Source organism: Emys orbicularis, chromosome 8, assembly GCF_028017835.1.
Source record: "Emys orbicularis isolate rEmyOrb1 chromosome 8, rEmyOrb1.hap1, whole genome shotgun sequence".
Lineage (NCBI taxonomy): Eukaryota > Metazoa > Chordata > Testudines > Emydidae > Emys > Emys orbicularis.
In genome coordinates this window covers 38829454-38852620 of record NC_088690.1, presented here as the reverse complement: position 1 = coordinate 38852620, position 23167 = coordinate 38829454, and the positions used below count along the sequence as shown (strand labels likewise).

At 42.2% G+C, this 23167-nt stretch overlaps 1 protein-coding gene across 1 annotated transcript in view; it reads right to left on the bottom strand.

Moving 5' to 3' along the window:
• Window positions 1-2586: 2586 nt before the first annotated feature.
• The window catches only part of AGL (amylo-alpha-1, 6-glucosidase, 4-alpha-glucanotransferase), a 59951-nt gene continuing 39370 nt past the window's right edge, over window positions 2587-23167 (bottom strand). The window contains exons 26-34 of the mRNA XM_065408828.1: window positions 22400-22625; window positions 21750-21861; window positions 21313-21448; window positions 14811-14923; window positions 9254-9465; window positions 8612-8709; window positions 7912-7999; window positions 7682-7815; window positions 2587-2704 (exon numbers count right to left, since the gene is read on the bottom strand). Coding sequence (XP_065264900.1) covers window positions 2587-2704; window positions 7682-7815; window positions 7912-7999; window positions 8612-8709; window positions 9254-9465; window positions 14811-14923; window positions 21313-21448; window positions 21750-21861; window positions 22400-22625 — 1237 coding nt within the window. The remainder of the gene's footprint in view (window positions 2705-7681; window positions 7816-7911; window positions 8000-8611; window positions 8710-9253; window positions 9466-14810; window positions 14924-21312; window positions 21449-21749; window positions 21862-22399; window positions 22626-23167) is intronic.

The following is a 23167-nucleotide window of genomic DNA, read 5'->3' as shown; positions in this document are numbered from 1 at the left end:
TGTTATTGCAGTTAATATAATCCCAATCTATTTACAACAATAATAGCTCTTCAAACTTCTTTCCAATTTCAAGAGAGCCTTACTGAATAAATCCTCCTCTCCCAAAGTTATCCCACTGTACACTTTCCAATTCTACCCAGAGTAATGAAGAGCTAAACTAGAAATAAACCCATAATTTTATGGGAAAGCAGTAACTTCTTACGTTCCTTATGTATCATTATTAAATGTTTCAATAATAAAACTGTCTGAATTTCCTCAAATGCACACAGAAACACGTAAAATAGCATGCTGATTTATGACTGCATATAAATGTTCCTTTACTGGGCTGTTGCTGACTTTTCAACAAATACAGTTAGTCAAAAAACTGTATTTGAGAATGAAAATAATCTGGATCCTAATTTTGAAATCCTGATTACGAAAGGTATAAAGAAAGAGATATTCTTTAAATAAACAGAACAATGAATCATTTTCCTTTCAACTTACATTTTTGTCTCATCTCTTATGCAATCTGTCAGGCTAGAAGACAGTTTCCTAAAGAATCCATTTCAAACTGCTCACAACCTGAGCACAATAGAAAATCTGAACGAGAAATTTCCTTTAAGCATCACTTCCAATTATTTGAACCCATATTAAGGAAAGTCAATTATATAAAAATTTAAGAACACCACACTAATAATACAGAGTGACCTATAACCAATTACTAAACTATGAGTTCTATTCAACTAAAAACTCTATATCGGGAAAGCATGATATTGCCTCATGTACCCGAACTAGCATGTCACACAAATAAAAAACAGTGGTTAGATTAAAGAAGTGAATATGACCAAGTGATCTGAGTAGTGCAACTGTAACCAATGAAGTACCATAAATTTAAATGATAACCTGAACAAAATTAAACTCTGGCTTCTAGAAAATAAATCTCTGAAATCCATCACAAATAAAACTGCACTGGACTTTTAGCTTTAATCCGCTTGCCTAAATGCTTCTCTCAGCAGTTTGTTCTTAAATACACCTGTAACTGTATATTCTCATGAAGTAAGTAGATATGTGCAACACCACATTTTAAATGTGTTGGGTAAATTTTAAAACATGAATGTAAACTATATATGAATGACAGAACAATAAGAAGTAGGGCAGGTTTGTATTTTCAATCTGTATTGTCAGCCCATTTCTTCTACAATGTAATGCTGTACTTCCTTTTGTGATGTTGAGGACATTACTGGTCAATCTAGCTGTTGTCTATTCATTATTTTAGGGACCGACAGAAGATTCAAATGGATACATTTCCCACTCCATCCATGTACCCAAATTTTTGAAAAGGTTGGATTGAGATCAGGTAAAGGTATTTGTGTGTCTATATATTACAGAACAAATGCTTTTATGGAAGTAACATTCAAGGGAAGAATAGCAACAGGCAGCTGTCAGTACCCTTGCTCTTATTAGCATCGCATCCGAAGACTTTGGAATCAGACTGCCCCCTTTCTGCAACTGGGGTGAAACCCTGACCCCGCTGAAGTCAAAAGGAGTTTTTCAATTGACTTCAGTAGAGCCAGAATTTCACCCCCCAGGGAAGAAGACTACTCGAAGCAACGGCTGAAATAAATTTACAATTCTTTCAAATTCATCATTAAGTCAGCACCCAACCTGTGGGCTCCTGGATCCTTTGACCTCACCTGATACATGTACAGGCCATTGCATGATAAAGTGTTTCTTCTGGTTTCCTACTGGTGGAACAAATTTGTTGACAGATGTACATTATTTTAAACCAAATTAAATTCAAGAAATACAATTTGGCCATACGGTCCACAACACAAAAAATAACCTATAAAGTATCTCACACAGGATACATCCACGTCATTGCTCAGAATTACAGTCTTCAAATTTCATTTAAAGTTTGTGAAGATATTAATTTACTACCATTATCTGTAAAGAGTGAAAACTTTATTTTTTTAATGGAGTGTTCAGTTGAACATGGAAGAGAAGAAATTGTTAGGAAAAGCCACACAGTTCATCACAGAGGGACAAAACACTAATGAAAGTGCAATCTATGAAATGCATGACTGTGGCAGAAAACACATCATACTACCTATACCTGTACAATCTATTCTCCCCCATGATGAGCGTGCATAGCATCTACTGACTAAGAGAAAATATGGAAAAGAGAACCCCATGAGTTTAAACTCAGATTTTTGGAACCACTTGGCATTCATATTCTAATTTGGAACTAGACTATTCTTCTAACATCTTGCTATACAGGATATAGTTTAATTTAGTATGTCTACAAATCAAAAGCTATTTTAAATGCATTTGTGTACATTCTCCAAGTTGCTGCTTTATAAGCTTTTCTGTATCAAGTGTATATATATTCATACTAATGACCTGATTTTCAGAAGTGCTGAGCAGCACTCTTAAATACCTCTTCTGTGAATGGGAGATACAGATACTAAGCACCTTTGAAAAAAAATCAGACCATAGTTATTTAAGTGACTGTGCAAAACATTTTCACTACAGTATGAGCAAACTGTTCATTTGTACCTTTTGAATACAAGTACATAGCAAATTTTACCAAGTAATTAAAGCCAACTTTTACAAATCATAAAGAACCTCAAGGATAACAGCAATTGACCAGGCTTGTGATTCACAGCTGAAAGGACAATATTGCCCATTTTCATTTGTCAGCTCTGGAAGCCCCTTCCAGGATGACCTGACCAAAAAAAAAAAAAAAAAAAAAAAAAAAATTAAAAAATCCCAGTGTAAAATATGATTAATACTATATTTCATAACAAATTAAAAGAACATTTCTCTTGTAGGATTATACTTCTAACATGTTTTAAAAGTATGAGTCAATTAAGCCAAGTGTACAAAAGAAGAAATGCCAAACACAATGAAATAAAAATAAGAGAGCATTAACATATGACAAGGTACACGGTAATACTAAAACATGCGTATGTTGCAGGAGCTTCCTGAGACTCCAGGCGGGGGAGCCTTCAATAACCTGAGAAGTACAGATTATCTTTGCAGTGCGACTGAAATAATACCATCAGCATGATTTTGTGCATGCACATAAGGTTCTTACTAGCCTGACTGGTGTTTTTATCCATGCTATTTATGAAAGTGTATTTCAAGCTGTTATAAGATTTCCAAATTAAATGGTAAGTCTAGTTGTTTTAAATAAACTTCTATTTTTCACTTCTCCCTTCAGTTTTTCATTAACTGAATGAAATAAAGCAGGGGTCGGCAACCTTTCAGCAGTGGTGTACCGAATCTTCATTTATACACTCTAATTTAAGGCTTCGCGTTCCGGTAATACATTTTAACGCTTTTTAGAAGGTCTCTCTATAAGTCTATAATATATAACCAAACTACTGTTATATTTAAAGTAAACAAGGTTTTCAAAACGTTTCAGAAGCTTTATTTAAAATTAAATTAAAATGCAGATCTTATCAGTTTAGTGTGATCCTTGCCCTTGCTTTTCCTTGCTGAGTTTTCCAATATCTGGCACGTATTTGGATACTTTAAACTGCACACAGGCTTCTGAGTGATCAGTTGTTAACCGGCTTCGAGAGGGACAGAGGACAGATTTCAAGTGTGAAAATACCTGTTCACACAGGTATGTGGATCCAAATGCTGAAAGCATTGCAAATGCAATTTTCTTCAAACAGTTAAATTTCACTGGCAGGGACGTCCAGCAGGTCAGAATAGAGGCCCCATGATCTCTCTCGGTAGCTTCAAGTGCGTTCCACAGATCCACAAACTTTGATGTCCACAATTCTGAGCTTTTTAACTGAGTGAGTTGCATTTCGAAATCTTCAACACCCATCCACTGAAATACAGACAAATCCAAGTCGCTTTCGTTGAACTTTTCAGGTTTAATTAGAAAAGAAAGCATTGGGCCAAATCGCTGGAAATCTTGAAATCTGTCAGAAAATTCTGATTCCAGTTCTTGCATGTACTTTCCAATCTCATCGACACTGACAGTGCAACGTGTCTATAGCTCTTTTATGTGTTGGAAGTAGCAGAAAGTAGAAGTTTGAATATCCCTAGAAAAAACTGCTAGTTTCACTACAAATGCTTTCCAGGCTTCATAAAGATCCAGAACTGTTTGCCCTGCACCCTGGAGACAGAGGTTGAGTTCGTTCAGGTGAGCAGTGATATCAGTTAGGAACATGAGCTTACACAGCCATTAGTCATCATCCAGTTCGGGGTAGTTTTGTTCTTTTTCCGACAAAAAGGCCTTGATTGCCTCAAAACAGTTTACAAAGCGCATCAAAACCTTGCCACGACTTAGCCACCGAATGTTGCTGTGAAGTGGGATGTCATTATAAGCACTGTCCATCTCTTCTAGCAGTGCTTGAAATTGTCTGAGTCAAAGCAGATCGAGCAACAAGGAAATTCACAATTCGCACCACTGTATTCATCACATTATTAAGCTCTGAATTAGAAATTTTTGCACACAGGTTTTCTTGATGGATGATACAGTGAAATTTGACTGTTGGATGGCCAATTTGATCTTCAAGTCACTTTACAAATCCCTTCTGTTTTCCAACCATGGCAGGAGCACCATCTGTTGTCACACAAAATATTTTTCTGATGTCAACTCCTCGTTCTTCAAAAAGGTTTACAAAACTTTCCAGTATATCTTCCCCCTTTGTTGTGCCATGCAGGGATTTTAGGCAACAAAGTTCCTCTTGGATTTCATCGGAAGCAAAGTATCTTGCAACAATTGCCAAACGTGGAACGTCATTTGTATCCACGCTCTCATCAACTGCAACACTAAACACTGCTGTGTCTTTCAATGCAGTCGTCTGCTTTTCCTTAATGTTTTCTGCCATTTCACTTATGCGTCTCTCAACTGTTCTGGCAGAGACGGGCAGTTCTTTTATTCTAGATATGATTGTATCTTTATTTGGCAAATAATTGAATAAAATCTCTGAACGGCTGAGAAAATTTTTTTATATATTCCCCATCTGTAAACGGCTTTCCGTTTTTTGCAATGCACTGTGCAATCTTGTAACTTCCTTCTGTAGCTTGATTTTTACTTACACTTAAGCTTTTAAAAACACTGCTTTGCTTCTCATAGGCTGCTACTGCCTTTTTGATTGATTCAGTCTTGTCTGCTTCATCAAGAAAGGTTTTCTCGTGCTTCGTTTCAAAATGTCGTCGAACACTTGATGTGCGACAAACAACACTTTCATAACAGAAAGCACAAATAGCACTTCTTTTCAATAAATCCAAATGCATCTGTCCAAGCAGGCTGAAATGATCGGACATCTAGCTTTGCTTTCTTAGGAGCTGCCATTTTGTCAAATGTTCCCTTCAACTCTCAATGGGAAAAAAAATGGCAATAGAAGGCAGGCACAAGGTCCAAGGCAGTGTGGTCTAAGATAAGCAATTTTAAGATGGGGTGCTGAGCTGCACCCTCTCTTGCCTGGCGTGCAACCCTCACTGTCCCAGGCTGGGGACAGTGGGCCACAGCAGGGAGGCTGAAAAGGACTGATCCAAGGCCAGGAGCAGATCCCAGGGTGGCCTGCTGGGACTCCAGGCCCGAAAGCAGGCTGAGCAAGGGCTGGAAACCAAGATTGGAAGCTGAGGTGAGTGGAGTAGGTGGCTGGTAGGCCTGAGCAGGGCTGGAGGCCTGGACCCTGCCTGCAAGGGAGCCTCCAACCGGAAGCAAGGTGAGTGGAGCTGCGCGGTAGGGACCCCTGCTGGCGAGGGGCCAGCAGCCAGAACCCTAGAGCAGCGACTGGCTCGGCCTGCCGCCACTCTGGGGTTTCTGCCCCCAGCTCCTGCCAGCTGAGGTCTCAGCCCGCTACCAGCCTGGGGTTCCTTCACCCAGGCCGGCAGCGGGTGCTGAGTTGGACCCGCGGCGGGACCCCAACTGGCAGGAGCCGGCAGCGGGAACTCCAGAGCGGGGCGGGCTGAGCGGCTCAGCCCACCGCAGCTCTGGGATTTTCACCAGCGGCTCCTGCCAGCTGGGGTCTCAGCCCGCTGCCAGCTTGGGGTTCCTTCCCCCCAGGCCAGCAGCGGGTGCTGAGTTGAACCCGCAGCGGGTCCCGCAGGAGCCGGCAGGGAACTCCAGAGTGGGCGGCTCAGCCCACACCGCGTGCCAGGAAAAATCGGCTCGCATGCCAACTTTGGCACGCGTACCGTAGGTTGCCGACCCCTGAAATAAAGTATCTGAGAACCAAAGGAAATGTTGAGAGCTGCTTTTAGACATTAACGATAACACAGGAAAATAAAACTATAGATTGCCCATCATAGACATCCCAAGGCCACAAGTTTCGGCACTACCAATTCTACTTTTTGTTTGGTCATTGGATTTTGAGGTTGAGGATGGTGCTGGTCCTTTTGGCCTTTCATCTGCACTGGACGCTAGCCGTAAACTATGATGAATTAACCATTCCTACAAATTCCTAATATTAGATTTTTTAGGTGCTATTCCTATGTAACCTAACTGCCATCATGATGCTATGAAAAAAAACTTCCTAGGCCTCAGCTAATTTGGCCCCAATGTGAAAAATTGCTTCCTTCTCCCTAACACAGGCAATTGGTCAGACCCACAGGATCCTCAAACACAGTTCTTATACTACTATATGCTTCTATATAACTACAGGAAGGAAGAGTGGGTTCAAATAAAATGGAGTAAGAGGCTTGAGAAACCCCATGCAAGGGTTTGAATTGATAATGGTCGGGAGCAAGGAGTCAGTTAACTCCCATCTCCCTCTGGCTGGCCAATGGGTGGCAGAGCACACATGGGGAGGGAGAACACTCCCCCCATTTTATTCTAAAACTGTCCAGAATGTTGCAGGTCCAATCAAGTCTCCCACCCATTAAACTGGGTGGGTGGCATATTGAAGGATCGCTGTATATCTAGAAATGCTTTGCGAGGGGTGAAAATGGGAATTATTCAGAATTATAGTGGAGAAGAAGAAGTGTATAGAGAAAAAACATTGCAGGAAGAACAGGGAAGGACTAAAGAGCGGACAAGAGAATAAAAGACCAGGGGAAAGATTAGAGAAGGCCATATGCACTGTAGGAGAGTAAATGCCTTTGTTTTCTTAATGAAGTAATATTTCCATTGTGCAGTGAAGTGATGAGTTTCTGAAATGCAGTTCTATAGTAATGATTAATTGGCACATTCACGTGACCTACCCAATCAACTTCAGAAGTTATGTAATCCCATTTTATACAATTTAACGGTTATTTCCTTACATTATTTAACCTGTTGTGATCAGCCCTCAGACTGTTGAAAAATATAGCTCGAGCAGTTTTGAAAGTACACATCCATATTTTTTCTTCTGCATCACATTTTTTGTAAGTAGTCTTGCAATTTAGACCTCAAATTCTGTTTTCTCTTAATAAATATTTTCTATTTATTCTTCTCCATGACTGATTTTAAAATTGCTCTCACTTTGTGATAGGGCAGATATTAAATATTTCAGATAAAAAAAAGCAGTAATGTTTAGCCTATTTTGAAGGCTGATGTAGGATTTAAATGGCACACTGTATAGTGGTGACTTTTACACTCAGAAAACACCAAATCACTGGTGCTTATTTTGTAGGTCTTAAATGCTCAAAAACATTTTTTGAAGAAAGTTTGTGTGTCTCTATATCTTTTATATGCAACTGGACATTGGACACCACTAGTTTGGATTAATATTTTAACTGTATGATGACCTACCTCTCAAGATGAACATAATGGCGAGAGAGAACATTCTTAATCAAAACCACAGTCTTTGCGTACATCTCTGGACCAATTAACCTGGAAAAGTACAACTTTGCACGAAGGAAATATCCAATAGGCCAGAGCCATTCCTAAACAAAAAGATATAAGAGATAATAGAATAGCTATCAATTTGAGATATCAACTGACTTTAATTTAATGTGAAACTCAGGAATTTTAGAGCTTACAGGTCCTTGATGGTAATTAAAACCTTTGGCAACATTGTAGTGGTCACTGTCCAGGGCATTATCATATACTCCACAGTAAACCATATCACTGTAAGAAAGTAAAGGATTTAGACAAGGCAACAAGTTAAATAAAATTTATGCAATGCATTAGAGAAATAACTCAAAATAATATGAATTCACATGGTTAGATGGTACTCAGCACAGCACAAGGGAGACAGTAAGGAAGGACCATTATATCGTTGCCCTAACAAGATAATTATAGCATTAATATTCTTCAGTTGTTAGTTTATGCAAGACCTATTGCATTAATACTATGAACTCTATGTTCAGTCCATAACTATAGTATATTGGTCACAATACTGTCATAACTTATGCTCAAAATTCTATGTGCTGCCTTTTTTCAAACTAATATTAATACTGTATTGCCAGTTTTATTCGAAGTTTTTGAAAATTTAATGACCAATGGGAGCAAAATAGTAAATAAAATGGTGATTTTGTAAATAACTAAATGAATCTGAACTGGCTTTAGAACAGCTAAATAATCTTGACTAAAATAAATATATTATATACTGTAATTAGCCAGTGCATTTCTTGAGGTATTCTTAATGAATGAAACATATCAAAGTGAATTTTTTACTGTTAGTCTGGTTACATGATTAAAACTATGCATACTACACATAATGATCTCTAATATGCTTACTCTGGATCCAACGTTTTCATTCCCAGTGGACCAAGCAGCTTTTCCTCTGCTATCTCAAGAGCTTTCCAAGCTTTCTCAGGACTGAATATCTCAGGGGCCTGGCAGAATAATAGAGATTTAATCAATGAACTTTGCATTTAAAAAATTAGTATTTTTTATGAAATCAACAAACTGCATAGTGCATTTCAAACATTTCTATTACTTTTCAATATGCTCATGGAGAAAACTACAAAAAATTATATAAGAAAATTATATAATAGATATAAAATGTATCAGGACTCCTCACAAATTCCATAAAGAAATTAAACAACACAAAAAAGGCAATTTTCAGTAGCACCGTGCAAACGCATCTTCAATACAGGAAGTTCCTTTTTATATTTATCCTAATGACACATTGGTTAGCAGGCCTAAACATAATTAGGCAAGTCCTTTGGAAGAGGTTCTAGATGGGCTGATGCTGAAAGTTTATTAAAACAAACAAACAAACAAAAAAAACCACCACTACTCCATTAAAGATACAAGTGTATTCCAAGCAATGGGTCCCTCCCGGTTTACCCCATGCAAGTGAATCCCCTCAAGTTTAGTTCAATTCAATCAAAATAGTTAAAGGAGCTGTGACTATGAACATGTTTTTCCACTCACCACAACCATTGCTATAGTAAAATTTGGCCTGAGCTGGTAATCGCACCAAGGACTTGAAGCTCCATAGCTGTCCTTGTATATGCCACGCTTGTGAACCAGATTTGGATGTTTTTCATTAGGATCTGCTGGGTTCTCAGAGACAAAGAACAGCTTTTCAAAGTGCCCTTGAATCTTCCTGTTCCACTCGTCATATGTGATGGTTTCTTTTTTTCCTGAAAAATGTTAATATACAGGATTTGTTTTCTAGCAATAAGTCTACTCCTCTCCTTAGTTTTGTAAATATTACTGACTCTTGCATACTTGAAGTCTTAAGAAACTTTTATCAGCAGCCGTAGAATAAGGAATGGCCATTATAACGTGTAGATTAGTACACCTCTCCCTTGATATAATGCTGTCCTCGGGAGCCAAAAAATCTTACCGCGTTATAAGTGAAACCGCGTTATATCGAACTTGCTTTGATCCACCGGAGTGTGCAGCCCCCCCGGAGCACTGCTTTACCACGTTATATCCGAATTCGTGTTATATTGTGTCGCGTTATATCGGGGTAGAGGTGTATAAAAGTGAAAATTGAAGGTTATGCCAATGGCCCCCAAAATGCTTTCAAGGATATCCAGGTTATCTAGATTCAAAAGCTGGCGTGGGAAATTCTTTTCCCTTTTCCCGAGATAGTGTGGACTGAAATCTTATCAATATTGGGAATAAAACAGTATTAGGGGAGTAGATTTTAAACATGGCTTAATACTGGTTCAGGCCCAAAGGGTTTTGCCTGGCTAGTCTGGATGGGGAGTAGCCATTTTAAGAAATGGTGTAGTTAAACCAGGCTCTACTAGTTAGCTTGCAGTCTAGCACATGGTTATGCCTCATTCAGACTAACCAGAAAATAGTGTTTAAACTGTTATTATGAACTAGTTTTTAATGAGAATTTAAAAAATAGTTTAGGTTTTTTTAAACTGTTGCATCAAGATGGACAAAAGCTAAGTGAATCCAAGGCCAGGGGCTGGGAGGGGGTAAATGTTGTATTTTTTGCTGAAAAATGAGATGTAGAAGATCTTGTTTTATATCGGTTTATGCCTAGTCTGTCTTCCTCTGGGGTGTGATTTAAACATAGACCAACTATGAATGCATCAGATCAGCTTGGTTTTTTAGGCTGGGTTTTCTCCTTAGGTGAAAACTAATAGTAGTAGCCTCTGTTATATATAACAATTGTTAAACTGCTCTGTGAATAAATCTCTAGTTTTTCAGGACACATTTTGACATGGCAACAGACTACTTCTTTTACAACAACTAGCATAGATACCTGTCAATGTTTAAGAGACTCCTTAAGGTTAAGTATTTATCATTTTCCCACCCTTGTCCCTCTAAAAATCTCAGTTCAATGAAGCTAAAAGGTGTTCCTATTCTCCACAAATATCCCTTTTAAAGCCTTTCAGTGCTGACTGGTACCCACCGCAAACTGACTAAAGGATAGATTATCTGGTCTGCTTGGTGTTCAATGCAAAAGGTGTGGACAAGGCCACAACTTTCCACTTGGAGATTATCCTGAGGTAAGGGGAAATAGAGTTTTGCTGAAGTAAGTACTACTGAATTTGGTTCAATGTCACTTTGACCATGTCACCCCTCTCTTTGCATCTCTCCACTGGGTCCCTCTTCTCTACTGTATCAAACATAAGATACTTGTTTTCACTTTTGGGGCCCTTCGTGGCCAACTCCCACCCTATCATCTCTCATTCAGTATTGAAATGTCAACTCCAATCAGCCCCAGAATACCAGCCTCTGTCACCCACTTGTCAAATTTTCAAACAAGTATTTTTATGCTTTCTCCCATGCTGCCTTTTATGCTTGGGAGGAGCTCCCTGTAATCATCTGTAAAGCCACTTCACTGTTCTTCTTCAAATATATCTTTTCTTTATCCTCCTGATCTCTTAGGTGCATAGGGCATCCACCAGTTTCCGCCATTTAATTTAATCTTTGCTGGCCTATTCAGGTTTCTGAGATTCATGCTGATGGATTTGGCTTCTCTCTCCATTGTTCCATGTAACATTTCTCTAGGTTGCCCTCTTTTCTCTTTCCAGATAGTGTCCATATTATCACTTGACATAGACGTTGTGTTGGTGACATCCTTAAAGTGTGTCCTAAATATGCCCATCATTGTCTTCTTACCACATTTGATACTTTATATTAGAAATTCTAAGGAGAACAAATTCAATGCTTTTGGTACATGGATAGCCATTTATTTTCTGTTCCCCTTGTTGCTGAACAAACCAACTTGCTTTTTGCTGTATCTGCCAAAAGCTAGGTCTTTTCTTCCTTTAAGCAATGTATTGAACTAAGCAGGACGATGTCATCAGCAAAACCAGCGTCATTCAATTGTGCTTTATCATTTGTCCATAAAACTCCTCAATTGCTTTCTGTGGCTACTTTCCTCATAACATAGCCAATGACCAGTGCAAACAGTGGGGATATAATACACTCTTGCTTTACTCCAGTTGTCACTGCAAACCATTGGCCAATGATGTCACCATCTCTGATGGCACATTATCATATAGATCCTTGATTATTCTAATTATTTTTGCTGGTATTTCATAGTATGCCATAATTTTCCAAAGACTGCCTCTCTGGATGCTATCAAAATCCTTCTGGAAATCTATAAAAAATTTATCACAAGGTGCTTGCCACTCCACACTTTGTTCTATAATATGTCTGAGAACAACAATATGATTTGCACATCATCTCAATAGTCTAAAATCTGCATGTTCTTCTCCAAGTTGGAATATGTTTGTTTTTTGATACATTCCAATAGAATGTTCAAATTCCTCCTTGAAACTCTTCTTTGCCATGGTACCTACAAAAACCTTCAAACTGTTAGGCTGCTGAAGTGCGGAGACTACAAACCATCATGCTAACTAATATTATCTCATGGTTTCCTTGTACTCTCCCATCTATCTGTATCTGATGTTTCATTTTATAAAACTCCTTGGTGCAGAAAGTGTATTTTGTTCTGTGTTTGTACAGCACCTAGCACAAAGGGGTCCTGGTCCATGAGTGGGCCTCCTAGGTTTACAATAATACACAAAGATCACAATAAAATAATAATAATAGAAAAATGGCACCTTCTTACTCAACAGAACAGCTGCTTTTATATATCTATATATACACATATACATACACACACACAAATATCTGCTTGTTTTAGTGACCTAAAATAAAAAGGTCATTCGCTACTTTTACTCTGGCTAACTTTACAGAGCCCATGTAACGATGAGCTAGTTTGATTCTATTCTGGCTAATATATCACCAACAGAATAGTTAATAAAAAGTTCTGCTGTTTAAATTTAGCTTCAAATCACGAAAAACAAGCTAGAAAGAAGACTGTTTAGCTTTTAGATCCCATGCTGAGTTTTCAGTGCTGATGGAAAGTAAGTCTTTTTATTTGAGAACTAAGTGTTTGGTATGGAAAACCGTGGTAGCCCAAATATATAATCGTTTTTAGTCTCTTAAAAGAGTATATAAAATACTTTAACGTTAGGAATCAAATGTTGTGCTTTTATTTAAATTCTGTACTGACTGAAACTTGTACAATCCCACTTAACACCTGATCTTCTTCTACATGTACTACATATAATCATTTGTAAACACACTGCTTATCTAAGAGCCATTCCAAAAATAAATACAAAATGGAGGCACAAGTCTTTGGGTGGACATAGGAATGTAACCAGTGTTCCCTCTAATTTTTCCCACAAGCGTGCAGAATGAATTTTGTTACGTGCACCAATATGGAGGTGATGGGTCACACATCACTTCCACATTGGTGCACATAACAAAATTCATGTGGCGGGAGTGGGGCTGAGGGGTTCAGAGTGTGGGAGGGGGCTCAGGGCTGGGGCAGAGGGTTGGGGTGCAGGGGGGGGTGAGGGCTCTGGCTGTGGGCTCTGGGGTGGGGCCAGGGCTGAGGGTTGGGGTGAGGGCTCTGGCTGTGGGTGCGGGCTCTGGGGTGGGGCTAGGGGTGCAGGCTGCCCCAGGGCTACGGCAGGGAGAGAGGATTTCCCCTAGTTCTCTTTCCCTGCAGCAGCACCTGGACTGGGGGGTGGGGGGGGAGAGAGGCGCCTCTCCCCCAGCTGCGGCAGGTCTGGGCCAGGGCATCTCTCCCCTGGCCATGGCAGGTCCGGGCCGGGGCCAGGCTGCGGCGCCTCTCCCCCAGCTGCGGCAGGTCTGGGCCAGGGCATCTCTCCCCTGGCCATGGCAGGGCCGGGCCGGGGCCAGGCTGCGGCGCCTCTCCCCTGGCTGCAGCAGGTACGGGGTTGGGGGAGGGGTGCCTCTCCCGTCGGTGGCAGGTCCAGGGCTGGGGGAAGATGCATCTCTCCCTGCCGCAGCCCTGAGAGCCTGCAAGGTGCTTAATAGGCTGCTGCACAGCTGCGCAGCTTAGAGGGACTTAGAATGTAACACCAATAAAGCTTTTTCCCCCAACTATGTGGTTTATCAAAAGCATGTTACGAATATAGTTGGTTGTTGTGTAGAAGATCTTTTACTTGTAAGAAATCAGCCAAAAGAAAGCAAAAAAACAGAAGGGCAACTGAAGCCATATGTTAGATTCCATCTGCAATATTTCTATTTTTGTAGTATTATGTTGTAGGCAATTTCTAGAAACTAACCCTTGACATGAATTAAACAAGCAGACAGGCCAGAGATTGTGGATGGAAATTAAGGCTAATTTTAAAATAAATGTGTAGGTCATCAGGAGCTGCATGCACTTTAAGCTCTTGTCAGTGATTCAAGTTACCTACAACAGTAGGGTGAAGCATACAAATTAAACAAACTGGGCTCTGGGAACACAGCTATGTGTGGTACCTGAGGCAGCAAGTCAGGGAAGGAGCTGCAGACATTATAAATCAAAATTGTAAGCAATTTTTATCAAGTACTGAATCATAAACAGTCCCACTCAAGCCATGGATTAAAAAGTTTAAAAGAAAAATGAGTCAATTACATGATTAAATAAAAGCTGAAATATCTACGATGACAGATGCTGATGGCAGTGTTTTTTCTGTATTTTGTAGTACTGCATAAAGGAACAGTTAAAATAGTTGCTTCCCAAGATTAATCATTATTTTGTTAACAGGTTTTAAACAGCTTACATATTCAGTTTCAGTAATATGTACTGAATTCTCCCCAGAAACTATCGTGAGAAGAGCATACAGTACAAACAACTAAAAAATAATCTTTCACTTAACTCTTAAGAGGTCTTATAACTCCTGTCATAACCAGCTCAAACTAACAAGTGAATTCATAACCATATCGGTACCCTACAGAAGCAGAAAGCTGGGCTAGTGAGGTTTAGTTATATACTCTACAAAAAAAGTGTGTTTTGTGGGCTTTGCATAGATTTTGCTACTTAGATGCAAAACAACAATTAGCCTTATCCAGAGTTTTATGAACACCCATTCCCCAAACATAATGTTTAATAAAATGTTCACAAGGTAGACAGATTGCAAGACAATATTGACCCTGGTTCAATTATCATGGTTCTACACTGATCACACATTTGTGAGATAAGCCTGCTTACCATGCCTTTTTATGTTGACTCCCTGATAAGGAAACACTTTTTTCTTTGACAACTCCAGCAGCCAACGAATAGTTGATTTACACAGGCCAACAATTTCCACAGCAGATCCATCTCTAAGATGAAAAAAGAACAGCTACTCATTTTAAGAAGAAACTTAAATGAAGATATTAGGTCACAGACTTTTTATGCAGATACCAACATTTGAGGATTTCCCCCCCCCATGAATATATTCAAACCTCTAAAAAACAAGGATTAATTACTGTCAGTTTAAACTCACATTTGATGCTCTAGAAAGTGAAACTTCTTGACAAATCATTAACATATCCCCCTTCCATATACAGAGGCAGATACCATTCCTGATGCCCTTCCCAGACACTTTCCATTACCTCCCAGCATCTGTGATGAGCCCAACCCAACTTGCTCTAACTGAATACTTCAATCTTCAATTTCTGCCAAAAACTGGAAACACAAATGACTATTGTGGGCAAAAAGGAGATTTAGCTGCCAGTCATCCAAATATTGACAGCATCATATCACTTTCAATTCTCTCCTAGTGGCCTCATGTACATATTAAAATAAGTTGGGATGGGGAGAGCAACAGTCTCACCAGACAGGCCTGAGGAAGAAAAACAAAATGTCCAACATGATTCTCTAAAAGCAGAGAGCTACTCAAATGGCATCCCATCTAACTCAGCGAGAGTCCATCTGTGGAAGGGCTTGATGCGCTCCAGGTAGAAAGCCAGGGTGCGCCTGACATCTAGAGTGTGCAGCCGCCTCTCCTCATTGGTCATGTGAGGCTTTGGACAGAACACTGGAATGAAGATATCCTGGTTAACATGGATGTGCGACACCACCTTTGGCAGGAAGGCCGGATAGGGCTGCAGCTGGACCTTGTCATTGTAGAATACCGTAAATGGGGGCTCCGAAGTGAGGGCTTTAATTTCAGAGACATCTCTCCGAGGTCATAGATACAAGGAATGCAACCTTCCATGATAAATGAGAAAGGGAACAAGTCATAGGCTCAAAGGGCGGACCCGTGAGCCTGGAGAAGACCAGGTTGAGGTCCCATTGTGGAACTGGATTCCGGATCAGCGGAAAGAGTCTTCCAAAGCCTTTCAGAAACCTGATTGACATCTTATGCGAGAACACCGATCTACCGTGGATGCGAGGATGGAAGGCTGATATGGCAACCAGGTGCACCTTGATCAAAGAGAAGGCAAGAAACCCTGATGCTTTTAGTGAAGCAGGTAATCCAGGATGGACTGAAGAGATGACTGGGTCGGGGAAATATTCCACTCCGACGCCCAGGAGGAGAAATGCTTCCACTTTGCCAGGTACGTTGTTCTGGTGGAAGGCTTTCTACTCTCCAAGAAAACCTGCTGTACCTGACCAGAGCAAGCTTGTTCCTCTGGATTCAACCACGCAGCATCCAAACTGTGAGGTGGTGAGAGGCGAGGTTTGGGTGCAGGAGTCGACCATGATCCTGCAAGAGTAGGTCTGGGAGGCTGGGAAGTGGCCACAGGGCTGCAACAGCCATGTCCATGAGCACGCCGAACCAATGCTGGTGAGGCCATGCTGGGGCGATCATAATGACCCGTGCCTTGTCCATCTTGATTTTTCGAGAGGACTTTGCTGATGATCAGAATTGGTGGGAAGATGATCATCAGGTCTCCTGACCAAGACAGGAGAAAGACATCGGAGAGTGAGCCTCTGCCGAGGCCTCAAAGAGAAAACTGATGACACTTTCTGTTCTGTCTGGTGGCAAACAGGCCCACGCGGGGAGCTCCCTACTTCTGAAAGAGCATTCTGACGACCTCTAAACACCTGCACCATCCGACCGGACAGCTGGGGCAGTGTACCGAGATGCGCTCCCCAACCGAGGTCGGACGCATCCGAAATCAGGGAGACAGTGGGTCGCAAATGGCACACCTTCCAATACCAGAATTGGGTCAGACCACCCGAGAGGCAGAAAGGTAAGTACCCCTGGGGGGGGGGATCGTGATGACCTTGTCTAGGTGATGTCTGGCTGGGGAATAGAGCAATGCCAGCCACAACTGGATGAGACGCAGCCTGAGTCTCGCACGTTGGACAATGTACGTGCATGCTGCCATGTACCCCAATAGTCTGAGCCAGACCCTGACCATGGTGAGCGGATGGGCGGGGATGCTGGCAATCAGATTTGACATTGCCCTGAACCTGGCCTCTGACAGGAATGCTCTGGCTCGGATAGAGTCGAGCACTGCTCCGATAAAAATCTATCCGTTGGACCAGGATCAATGTTGATTTTTGTTTATCAATAGGCTGAGAGCTTGAAAAGGAACATCTCAATGCTGTGGTGGACCTGGACCCTGGAGCAGCCCTGGATGAGCCAGTCATTGAGGTATGGGTAGATCTGGATACCCCGATGTCTAAAGTAGGCCGCCACTACCGACATGAATTTAATAAACACCCTTGGCACCATTGCTAGGCCAAAAGGTAGCAGTGCAAATTGGTAGTGGGCAGTCTCAACTACGAAACGTAGGAACCATCTGTGTCTGAAATATCAATATGTGGAAGTAAGTGTCTTTCAGGTCGAGAGCGGCGTACCAGTCTCCCAGATCCAGGGAAAGAATGATGGAGACCAAGGAGACTATGCGGAACTTCAATTTCTTAAGATACTTGAGGCTCCACAGGTCGAAGATGGGGTGTAGACCCCCCTGGGCTTTTGGGATCAAAAAAATAGCGGGAGTAAAACCCTTTCCCCCCCTCAAGTGCAGAGGGACTTCCTCCACAGCTCCCACCTGCAGAAGGCTCTGCACCTCCTGAGCGAGCAGATGCTCATGAGAAGAGTCCCTGAAGAGGGACGGGGAGGAAGGGTGGGATAGAAATAAACTGGAGGGCATATCCCCCTGCAACTGTGCTGAGGACCCACTGGTCCAATGTTATAGAGGCTCAGGCGGGGAGGCAGGATCTAGGACACAGGCAGAAAGGTCGCCCTCACGCGCACCCTCAAAATGCCTGCTTGTTACCCGGTTGGTTACGGGTGAAGCTCAAGTGAGCTGAGGGTGTCAGCTGCTGGCCTTGCCAGTGCTTATAGCTTTTTCCTTCTTGCAGAAGGGCGCTGATCAAGGTTGGCTCCTGAACCTGTGTGGCTGTTGCGGCTTAAACCACTTCCTTGCCGGCCCTGGCATGAAAAGGCCCAGGGAGTGCAAGGTAACCCTCGAATCTTTCAGGCCATGTAATTTACTGTCTGTTTGCTCTGAAAACAGTGCCAGGCCATCGAATGGGAGGACCTGGATAGATTGTTGAACCTCCATCGATAGGCCTGATGACTGCAACCAGGATGCGCGCCTCACAGAAATGGCTGAAGCTACGGTCCACGCCGCAGAGTCTGCCACATCTGAGGCTGTTTAGAGGGCTGCCCTGGCCACAGCTCTGCCTTCATCTAGGATAACCAGGAATTCCTTCCTGGGCTCTTCTGGCAGCAAATCTGCAAACTTGGCCATAATATTTGGCAGTCCATAATCATAATGGCCAAGTAAAGCCTGACGGTTGGCCACTCTCAGCTGTAGACTAGACGTAGAATAAATTTTTCAACCAAAAAGATCGAGCCTCTTTGCCTCCTTGTTCTTAGGTGTCGATCCTGGTTGGCCCTGTCCATCATGTTCATTGGCTGCCGACAACCAGTGAGCTTGGGGCAGGGTGAGTATAAAAATACTCATACCCCCTAGCGGGGATGTAGTATTTTCTTTCCATCTGCTTGGAAATGGGGGCAAGGAGGAGGGTGTCTGTCACAGGGCCTTAGTAGTTTTTACAACTCCTTCGTGCACTGGCAATGCCACCTTGGGGAGGGCAGCTGCACTTAGAACATTGAACAGGTAGTCTGAGGACTCCACCAGTTCCTCGGCTTCCAGCCCCAGGTTTGAGGTGACCCTCCTCAAAAGCTCCTTGTGGGCCCTTGCATCATCCGAACTGAGTGAGAGGGCCCTGCTATCGCCTCATCAGGTGAAGATGATCAGGAAGCAGGTCTGCCAACTCCACCACTTCTGCTAGGGGAGCCTCGGCCGAGGCTGGTTGACCCCAACTCTGCATCTGAATCAGGGCAGGAGACCGTTGCAGATTGTCTTTGCAGATGTCCCTGAGACCGGCCCAAGCCCTGCGATGGGTGGGGAAACCCCCAGGGGTTCCATAGTTGCAGGGGGCTGGCCACTGGCATTGGGGCCATGCTGCCACTGGTGGCCCAGAAGGGAATGCCGATGCCCTTGGTGGGTGGCTGTGGCCTGTGGGCAGGTTCTCCTCCTCGCTGTCCAAGGGAGAGACTTGTCTGGGGGATCAGGACAGTACCGAGGCCACCTGTCTACCCCGATCCCGTCGGCTCTGGCCATGGACCTCCATTGAGGACCTGTATGGGGGCAATGGCTCTCGGCGCCGTGAGCCTGGTGATCGGTGGCTCATCCTTAGAGAGCGATGCCGCTCCATAGATCGTGAGTAGGAATGGGAGCGAGAAGACCGACGTCATGCCCGCAGTGAACCATACCGGCGATCTGGCGACCAGTGATGGGGCTCCAGGGACCGACGTCTTGACCCTCCGGAATGGTGCTGTGAGAGCGGCTCTGGTGCTCCTGGCACCAGGGCTCTAGGGGTGTCATGCCTCTGTGGGTCTGCGCCAGACCGCTGGCAATTGACACCTACAGCCTGAGGAATGCTGCCTAGAGTCTGGGGTCAGAAACTGGCAGGTAAGCCGACCCGGTGGCACTGTTCCGGTGAGCACTGGCTGGGCACCCCGTGCAGCGAGGAACAGTGCCGCAGTAATGGTGACCGCTGGAAGGGTCCCAAGGAAGGTTTACCCCTTGAATGGGGTCTCTCAGTGGCTGGCGTGGGCAGCACTGGAAGGGACAGATGTCCTTAGTGGCCTGAAAGGCCTCTGGTGTAGACAGCACCGCCAGGTGCCGAGTGCCTCTGCCCCTTTCCAAGGTGGTAGGTAGGTCTTGAAGTGGGCTTGACAGTTCAGTGGGAGTCTGAGCCTGGCCACAGTCCGGAGGGGAAGAGCTGCCCCAAACAGGTCTTTGCTCTCCTCCAGCTCTCTCTTTCCCTTTACAGGACATAGGAGAACACCCCCTCCCGGCCTTTCTTTGCTTTTTAGCTGGTACCGGGATGGGGATTGGTGCCAGTCAGAGGTCGCTGCTGGCAGCGCGTTCCGCACCAAGGCCACAGTGCTCAGAGCAGAGTCCAATCTCATCGGCTCCGAGGCCGGTGCGAGGGCCGACTCTGTAAGGAACACTCGGAGACGAATGTCCCGCTCCTTTCTGGTCTGTGGCCTGAAGATCTTGCTAATGTGACACTTGTCGCTCACGTGGGTTTCCCCTAAACACTTGCAGCTTCTATGGGGATCACTGACTGGCATGGGCTTTTTGCAACAGTCACAAGGTTTGAAGCCTGGGGACCTGGGCATGCCCCATCCCTAGGCTGAGTCCCATATGGGACTAATTATTTATAATTTAACACTAAGGGAATTATTAACTATACAACCTTAAACAACTATATACAACAAATTCACTACTAGACACAATAGAGACAGGAAATCATGCCGAAGCAAGGAGATGTTCCAGCATCATCACTGGTGGAAAGAAGGAACTGAGGGAGGATGGAGCCCGCAGTGCTTCTTATTACTGGTGCAAATGCATGCCACTCCAGAGGGTGCCAGAGCTGGTCCCCTACGGATATTACTGAGGGAAAAATATCTGGCACCAGTGCATGTAGCGAGCACACACACCAACAGTGTAATGGACATGAGCAAGGACTCAAAGAGCCACCAAACAGACATAGTATTCGATTTTGTGGAAAGACACTGAAAGCTTTGCAATAATAGTTCAAATACCTTTCCTTGCCTTGCACAACGGCAACTGATCTGAGCAACCTTATTTCTCCTGTCCTGTGTCAAAGCCAGAGAGTCTGCACCAGTTTACAGGCATATAGTAACGTTTTTTTTAAAAATGTTTCATCTATCTAAAATTGAATAGATGTTAGCAGAATACAGAGCTTTCACTGACAACATTTTAATATTAGCAGTAGGGAAGGAGGATAAGAAAGAAACCTTTGCAAATATTTCAAGTTCTACATATGGTAGCACTCAAATCCCACAACAAGCATCAACATAGAATATTACTGGGTATTTTCTCAACATCTAAATAGTTAACTTTGCTAATTATTTAGTGCTACAGCAGTGTAATTTACATCAGACATGAAGAGTTAACATTATATTTGACTAGCATATTGAACAGAGTATGTCAACAGATTATATGTTTTGCAATGTTCTTTTCCTCTGAATCTGCATGGTACACAGAAGGTTTCTGTTAATGTTTTATAATAGTCAAATAGAATTCAGAAGGGTGTGGAATATTTCACATATCATTCTTCATGTTTTATTACTGGTGGCATAGGAACCAAGAGCAAGGATCTCGCCATGCAAGAGGCTAAACTTTGACTTATTCTAAAGTAATACAATACAGCTTATAGTTTGTACCTTGGAGTAGCTGGAATTCCTTTGTTGCGAGCTCTATCACTCTCTCCCATTTTATCCATCCATGTGCCACAATTAAAGCGGTTCCCTCCAAAGACAAAACCAGTTTCATGGTCGACACCTACAGTCACATTAAAACCTACCCAGCAAGAAAATCAGAATGAAGTCAGCTTGTTTCTAAAGAACCATTGAAAGAAAAAGACGAAGGTCTTCCTAGAACCACCACGTACATTTTTGTAATGGATATGCTAATATTATTTACAGAGTACTCATGCCAGAATAGCTGAAATTAAAGTGTTAACACGTATATTTATAATATTACATTGTTAGATGCACTGAATGTAAAAATAGTTTTGCAGAAATTAGCTTAACTAAAAGAAAAAAATCTGTACAACAATTTTACTCACATATAAGCAAGTTAAGTAACACGAGTTACTTACCTTCATCCCTCATATTTTGATCTAACTGTGGACCAGCATTCCTTTCTCGGAATTCTATGCCTTGCATGTGTTGTTGCATAGCTTCCTGTATTACTTCATACAGTGGTTGGTCCTGGTTTGTTTGTTTGTGTGACAAGGGAGAAAGACAAAGAGGCTGTATGTAATATTCAGATAAGTACTTAAACTTTTCAAGCAATCCAACAGAAATTCAATCAGAGTTGGCCAATTTTTTTTTTTTATTGAAATTTCAAATGTTGAAAAATTGGAGAACACTAGAAATAAAACTGGTGACTTTTTTTGCCCTTGTTTCAAAAAAGTTTTATTCTCCACCATCCATGTGCTTGATACGAGTCATCAAACTGTGTGGCAAATAACCAAAAATGTGGAACATCCCTGTTTTACTGCACATTCCACCATAAATGAGAGAGAATTTTTATAGCTATAAAATCTTCCATGAAGCCCTCCATTAATAAGCAAACACTGTCCCTCAAAATACTACGAATGCTGTCCCCAGTAAAAGCTAACCTCTGCAAAAATATTTCTTTGAGTAGGAGAACGTGCTGAATAGTGATTCTTTTGTTTTTTTAGGATTTAATTTACTTATAATTATGTTTGTAGTATGTAAACAGCTTATTAGAAATTATCTTTACCAATGTGCCTGCAGGCTGAGCAGGAGAATCATCTGTAGGATACATTCTGGAAACAGGACACTTGAGAATGTCTGTGCCATTTGGAACAATTTTACAGTAATCCTGTATACACTGAAGCCACCACCACACAGCATCACGGCAATTGAATCTGGCATGGGTCCCTTGGCCAAGCAGATTGGGAATAAGACCATGTCTCATGGTACTAGCAAATGCTAAAATTATGTTCCTTAAAAACAAAAACAAAAAAATCCGATATACACTGTATTGGCTTTCAAGGTAGTGAAAGTTCCAAGTAGTAAACTAAAAAATACAATATATTTTTATACCAAGATATGTTGGGGGGGGAAATTAGGATTGAATGGCAAATGTCAACATCCTGGTGTTTCATGGTACAAAGGTGACTACACATAATACAAGCTTTTAAAAAAATAACCGTCCATATACTCAGTAATGCCAACCAACGCAAACATGGAAGGATATATTTAAAGGTGTATGCTCAACCTTTCACACACACCCCTCCCCAATACCTTCATTATATAGCAGAGTTCTAAACAGAACTGTGTTTTGGAATGCTTAATATTTCAGCCGCATTTTATATCGACTTTAAAATTAATATTGAGTGCTTGATCCTAAACGTATTTTTCCTGTATTTGTAAATAAACAGGAGATTAGGAATCTCATAACTGAATAAAACCAAGTTCCTTAGCAAAGTTCAAAAGGAATGCCTGATTGTGTATGTGACACTCTCAAGTGGTATTGTCTTCTGAT